This window comes from Berghia stephanieae, chromosome 2 (assembly GCF_034508935.2).
Source record: "Berghia stephanieae isolate SIO BIC M18660-M18661 chromosome 2, UCSD_Bste_1.3, whole genome shotgun sequence".
Lineage (NCBI taxonomy): Eukaryota > Metazoa > Mollusca > Gastropoda > Nudibranchia > Aeolidiidae > Berghia > Berghia stephanieae.
Window position 1 is genome coordinate 92000640 of NC_088361.1, and position 7500 is coordinate 92008139.

General features: G+C 32.7%; 1 protein-coding gene across 3 annotated transcripts in view; it reads left to right on the plus strand.

Moving 5' to 3' along the window:
* LOC144965848 (solute carrier family 12 member 2-like) overlaps positions 1-7500 on the plus strand; it is a 43407-nt gene that overhangs the window by 16887 nt on the left and 19020 nt on the right. For 2 of the 3 annotated variants that reach the window (XM_078901630.1, XM_078901629.1), the window contains 5 exons: positions 1700-1871; positions 4265-4404; positions 5317-5427; positions 6687-6798; positions 7327-7454. In XM_078901630.1, coding sequence (XP_078757756.1) covers positions 1700-1871; positions 4265-4404; positions 5317-5427; positions 6687-6798; positions 7327-7454 — 663 coding nt within the window. The remainder of the gene's footprint in view (positions 1-1699; positions 1872-4264; positions 4405-5316; positions 5428-6686; positions 6799-7326; positions 7455-7500) is intronic. The other variant, XM_078901631.1, reaches the window with a different exon arrangement.

A 7500-nucleotide genomic window follows, 5' to 3' on the forward strand; every position in this document is an offset into this window, starting at 1 on the left:
ATAGTCTATGTTGTCAGTTTACTCGGATTTTTCTTGGTAGCTGTAATTCTGCCATACTCTGAACAAAAAATAAAATAAATTAATAAATAAAAAAAAAAAAAAAAAATGTTTTAAACATTTTTGCCAGAAAACTGGTCCCTCAAATATCGACCTACTAAAATGGCCCCCATCTTGGCAAAAACTCACAAATCGGAGACTTCGCGAAGTCCCAGTTTGAAAGTTTTTGCCAAGATGTTTTCTGACCAAAATTTTGAAAACGAGCTAATTATTATTATTATTATTATTATTATTATTATTATTATTATTATTATTATTATTATCATCATCATCATCATCATCATCATCATCATCATCATCATCATCATCATCATCATCATCATCATCATCATCATCATCATCATCATCATCATCATCATCATCATCATCATCATTATTATTATTATTATTATTATTATTATTATTATTATTATTATTATATTTAGAGTACTGCAGAATTATTTTCGACTTCCACGAGTCCTAGCATTCAAATATAAATCTTTTAAAAAATCTATTACGATCTACCACTTATGTTTGTGGGGCTATGTGGCGCATGTTGAGTCCTTCGAAAAGGCTCTTTACTCATATTATCTCACCGTACCCATGTGTAAAATGAGTACCTATCAGTTAACAACATTGCCTTTGTCGGGAAAAAATGTAATACCTCCTAACAGGCGTCATATCTCGTCCTCCATGTTCAATGCTGCTGTTGGCTAGGGATCAATTATGCGCCTCTCAGAACTGAACTCGAACCCTGGACCTTCCCGCCGTCCGAAGGCGAATGTCATACCACTAGACCACATTATAGCCGCACAGATCTGGTATTGATACTGAAGTTATAATTTATTGTCAAGCATATGGAAACTCGGGTTATGCAATTTGTGTTTTATTGAGTAGAGCAGGGTTTCGAAAAAAAACAAAACACAAAAACGCACAAACACAAAATTTCATATTTTTGACCTCATCATTTCCACTTTTGGACCATATTAGTCATCCCGATATTTAAAAAAGAAAGAAAAACAGCAAACCAAAAAAAAAAGAAAAAAAAAAAGAGAAGAAATACGATCAAATATGTGTTTTTATTTGGTTTGTTTGTCGGTGCCTTAGAAATATGTAATATCAATATGCTGGCTTGTTTGCTTTGCTTTTCTATGCCATTTCTTTTCACTGTTAAGGTCTGGTGAACTCCCATGGGCCTAAAGGTTTGATCCTCATTCTTGGCATGATTCATTAATTCCTCCACCCCCTCCCCCCCCCCTATCTCCTCTTTTGACCTTAAAATAAAATAAAAAAGATCAATAGACGTACGGTGTTTTAAAAAAATCCTAATTCGGAAATAGGTGATTGGGGTTGGGGGGGGGGGAGGGGGGGGGGGGGGAGGAGTGTCCTTTGCTTAATATATTATTATCTTAGAGCTTTACGAGTGAGAATAATACATTTTTCTTAACCTTAACCTTTGATTTACTTCTCTCTCCCTCCCCCCCCCCCCCCCCTCTCCCCCCAACCCTTTTGTTTCCTAACTCACAATCTCTTCTCACCCCCAACCCCTCCTTTCATCTTTGAATCCCCTAACCCCTGCCCCTTATTTCCTTTCTTTACATCCTCCCCCCTCCCCCTACTTTTTTTTTTTTGCCCATCGGCATCCATCTGTTTTGCTGTGTAGATACGATGTGTCCTCAATATTTTCGGGGTGATGCTGTTTATTCGCCTGTCATGGGTTGTGGGCAATGCCGGTATCATATTCGCCATCCTCATCATCCTGCTGTCAGGGGTGGTGACCACCATCACGGCCATATCCATGACGGCTATTTGTACCAACGGGGAGGTTAAAGGTGGTAAGTTGAAAAAAAAAAAAAAAAGAAAAAAAAAAAAAAAAAAAAAAAAAAAAGGGGAAAGAGAAGGAGAGGAGAGAATAATATTATTGCCGTAGTCTGAAAAAGAAACGCGTTTTTAAAATGTTGGCCAGAAAACTCGTCCTTCAAATATCGATCGATTATAATGACCCTCATCTTGTTAAAAATTCTCAAACCTCGGACTTCGTGAAGTCCCGTTTATTTATTTATTTTGTTTGCAAAATGAGCGTCATTTTAATCGTTCGATGTTTGAAGGGCGAGTTTTGTGACTAAAGTTTTAAATACTAGTTTTTAATTGATTTTTTTGTTTTTGTTTTTTTTCCTCCACGAGTGCTACAGAATACATAACTCCCTCATGTCTTACACAACCACACTACAACTATTTACAACTTCCTGTTCCAGTTTTTTTTTACCATTTTTTTTTCTCTTTTCTTTCTCTTCTTTCTCTTCTTATTTTTGTCTTCTAATTTTTTTTTTTTTTTAAGGACTTTTGTCAGAAACAAAGGAAGTAGACCACTACAAGACTTTTTTTTTTTGGTTTTAAAACACAGTTTTTGGGTTGTTTTTTTTTTCCACTTCACTGTCAGTTTCTTTCATAGTTTCGCTCTTTTTTTCTTTTTTCTTGTGTGCTTACGTTTTTCATACTCTCCGAAATGTCTTCAGGATATTTGTATTAAAAGATCAGACAAAGTGTTTAGATTATTGTGCTTTGCAAAATAGAAATAATATAGTTCTTTGCTTTCAAATTTAGGCACCCAGTACCGTAAAATTGGGTTATACGCCTTTCATTTTTTTTAATGCTTCAAACAATAAACTTTCAATTGAAATAATAATATGAGAGGAGAAAAATGGTTAAAATTGCCTAATTTCACCGTATATCCAACCGTGGGTCAATTTCCAGCCCATCAAAAAATCTTCTGATTTCAAAACTCATCCATTGATAACAAATGGTCCCATGTCATCCATAGCATCGTATTTCTTAAATTAAGCCATAAACGTAGTAAAAAAAATATTCTATACTTGGAAAATTCCCACATCTGATATTTACTGCGAGGGCAGGATTAATTTCCCGTTTCAACTTTATCTGCTTTTTTTTTCTCTAGTTGATGATATATTTTGGCATACAAACGCTTACTCCTCATCCTATAGTTTTAATTAATTAAGATATTTGAAAGATTTTTAACCCCCCCCCCCCCCCAAAAAAAAAAAACAAAAACAAAAAAAACTAGAAAGTAGGATAACAGGTTTGAGACTTTTTGAACTATACAGTCTCAATTTAGATAATATTTTGTCATAATCAAAGCATACTGCCATTTTGGGTCATGTCAGCTGAATGAGTTAGGGTGCCCTAAAAGTTAGCTGCTATGTATTAATGCTTTGCCGGAATCAGTCTGTGAGCAAGTAACATGACAGTGGGAATTACAGTTAAAACATGCCATTTGTTTTAATTAACTGCGCATTGCGTGACTGTTTGTTTTTGTGTGAATATGTGTGTATTTGTTTGTGTCTGTGTGTCTGTGCGTGTGTGTGTGTGTGTGTGTGTGTATGTGTGTGGGTGCAAATTGAGAGAGAAAAAAAATAGAAAATAGCAGGAGAGAGGTAAGGGGAAGGCAAGAGAGAGAGAGAGAGAGAGAGAGAGAGAGAGAGAGAGAGAGAGAGAGAGAGAGAGAGAGAGAGAGAGAGAGAGAGAGAGAGAGAGAGAGAGAGAGAGAATGTCTGTCTGTTTGTGTGTGTGTGTCCACATGTGTATGGAATGGTTCCCCAAAAACCTAATAAGCAAATGAAATTAATTATAAAACAAAAACTACAATTCTCCCCTCCTCTAAAAGAAAAGAAAAGAGAAAGGTGGACCAGATATTGCAAATTAGCTGGCAGTAAGCCCACTTTGTCCTCACGATTAGTTATAAGCAACATACATTAAGAGAGCTCAATGGTTATTAGATACATTACTGCGGGACTGCCATTTAAAATTAACAAACAAGTCCTGCTATATATATAAGAAATATTTATAGAAATATTTACATTTTCTTTCCTTTCATGTTTCTTTCTTTTTTTTCTTCTTTTCTTTTCTTTCTTTCTTTCTTTTTTTTGTGTGATAATAATTATGATAATAATGATGATGATAATGATAATAATAATAATAATAATAATAATAATAATGGTAATAATAAAAATAATACTATTAATACTAATATTAATAATGATAATGATGATAATAATGATAGTGATAATAATAATAATAATAATAATAATAATAATAATAATAATAATAATAATAATAATAATAATAATAATAATAATAATAATAATAATAATAATTTTTCTCTTTCTCTCTTCTTAAAACATTTTTTCTCTCACTTTTTAAAACCTTTCAGGAGGAGCCTACTACATGATATCCAGAAGTTTGGGACCAGAGTTTGGTGGGGCCATCGGCCTTATCTTCTCTGTGGCCAATTCAGTGGCTGTGGCTATGTATGTTGTAGGATTTGCAGAGACGGTCAGGGACATTTTGTTGGTGAGAAAAAAAATAAAAAATGTTGGTAGGATGCATTTTACAATTTTGCTCTATTCCTTGGTTTATGCATAAATATTAGAGAAAGAAACACCAAACATGTCACTCGAAAAAGTAATAAAGAAAAAGCTTTGAAAAAGAACAAAATACCAAACACAAAACGTTTCGGGCTCAGAACCCTTCTTCAGCCAATAACAAAAACAATAAAAAGATCTGTCTGGATTTTAAGTGATGTGAACAAAATACCAAACACAGAACGTTTTGGGCTCAGAACCCTTTCTTCAGCCAATAACAAAAACAATAAAAAGATCTGTCTGGATTTTAAGAAATATATTGCTTCATTATCTTTTTTGCTTTTGGCTGAAGAAGGGGTTTGAGCCCGAAACGCGACATGTTTGGTATATTATTCTTTTTTGAAGCTGCTATATTCATTTTTGAATTACAGCTTCTAGAAGCTGCCACTCTGCTGGCATCATCATTTATATCCAAGTCATTGGAAATGATAAGGAGGGATGGTGTGAGACAATGTTCAGTTATTAATTGTAGAAATGGTTTAGATCATGACAATAGGATGGTAGTTCATTTCCATAGAAATATTTTATGTCATAAACTCAATGTTTTTTTGTTCTTTACTGCATCATTTCTATTATTTATTTATTTATTTCCATTTTGTGATATTTTTTGGGGTATTATTTTACGGTTTCTTTTTATTTAAAAAAAAAAATTATTTTATTATTTTATATTATTTTATTATTTTATATTATTGATTATTTTATTTATTAATAATTTTTTCTTTTTTCTTTGCTATTATTTTTTAATATATAATTTTTTTGATAAATGAATAGTAAATTTAGTTCTAAGTACTCATTTTCCAGATATATGTATTTACTTGATCATTATTATTGCCATCTACAGAGACATGACAGTCTGATTACCAATGCTGACAATGACGTACGTATAATAGGCAGCATCACCATTTGTTTGTTGCTGGCTATAGCTCTGGTGGGTATGGATTGGGAGGCTAGGGTAAGTCGCTTTGTCATTGGCCTTGCAAACTTTTACTGCTACTGGTTAGTATTATAGGACGATCCTAATGTTTGGAAATCATATGGTTTTTTAGATACGTAACGCATTTCCCTGGTTTATTCACGGTTTACAGTGATTCATATATTCCCTGAGTAGATTATATATTTAAAAAAAATAATTTCCCTTTATCCTGCACAAAGCCCTTGATGTATACAAGGCTATGCCGTGGATTAAAAATTTTTTCGACACTTTAAAAAGCTATAACTAATATAATTTTTTTTTTCAATTTCGAGTACAAAAATTACCAGAAGTGACTGGTTTAAACTCTTTATTGACAGATACAAAACTAGCACAAGGGGAATTTTTTTTCCTTAACAGAACTGTAAAACTTCGGAACAGTATCAAGTATGACACGAAATATGTTTCTTCTGTAGACAGTTTCAAAATAATGCTTGATAAAGAAGTAATCAATTCCTGGTTTATTTATGATTAAATTTAAATACACATTCAAAGATCAGTTGGCCTAAATCACCCTTTACGTGATGTGACATATGATATGATATGATAATGTTGATGGAAGATTGTCAGTTTTTTATTTATTTTTGATTATATCAACCCAGTGAGACTGATGACAAAGAATAACTAAATATAGGGATATCTTGTATGGCAAATCTGAAGAAAACAACATTTTGACACAGCCTCATACGCACTTTATTAAAATCTTGTAGTCATTCATACCTGAGCTATAAATAAAACCACAAAATCAGAATATTTACTTAATTTTACAACAATAAAGGCCAATTATTTATGCACGAGGGTTTAGATTATGATTTTTAAAATGCAGAGGTCTACCTGAATGTTCCATATTTTTTATCAACAGCTATATTGTTAAAGAAAAATATATTTCTTAATATGTGTATATTTATTTTGTTTTCATGGTTTAAAAAGGATTTTAAAATGTTTTCATTGTAAGGGTATGGCAAAGAGTAATCATAACTTATATTATTTTCCTTATTTATGACTGTCTGTCTTGTGATAGTAATATGCTGGGGTGATTGAAATGAAGAAAATTTAATTTAAGAACAAAATTATCAAGACTTGGGTTGAGTTTAAGTTTTATTGATGACAGGGTGCTTAAAACCAAGATTTTATATTTTCATTCAGTTGAACCTAAAATTCGATATCTTAGCATTTGGTTCACCCTGATATAATACCGTTTGGAAATGATGGATGACATTTGATAATGTTTTTCTCAATAGGCTCAAGTTGTGTTGCTTGGCATTTTACTCCTGGCAATCGTCGACTTCTTCATTGGTTATTTCATACCCCCCACTGATGACAAAATCTCCAAAGGATTTATAGGACCCTCAGGTACGATTACTTCACTCTTATATCAGATTGAGGCTTTAATGAATAATGCAAATTAGGGTTCGCAGTTTGCTTGTTTTTTAAATTATTTTTTCCCCCACTGTCTGAGTATTATAAATGTGAATCACCTTTCCAGTTTGTATCATGTGCTCAAAGAGTTTAGAATTCATTTCAAATTAGACAAGCCAAATTCTAGGAGAACTGAGAGAGGCATTTTGTGTTATAAATAAAAAATCAGAAGTGACAGTGATAAGACACAGAGAACGATTAAGCAGAGTCCAGTGTAGAGGAGCTATAGAACCTGTGCTGGAAAACATTGGTAAGTATCACTAAGTAGTATTTACTTTACTTTTTACCACCAATTAAGGAGGAAATATATATATTTTAAAAGGAAAATATTATATTTGAAAAGAAAATGACTTGCCATACTGAGTTTGCCAAGGTAAGATAAAGTCCTGTTTATAAATAAAATATATATTTGATGTAATTGAAATATGTTCATAATTTTTTTTCTTTCTTCGATGTCATCAGAGATATTGGTTCGGGAGAATGCTTTTGCCAAGTATGAACGAGGCGAGTCCTTCTTCAGTGTCTTCTCTGTGTTTTTCCCTGCTGCAACTGGCATTCTGGCTGGGGCCAATATATCAGGGGATCTCAAGGTATGGAGGTTAATTTGTTTGGATTTTTCATTTTTTGTCCACTTTT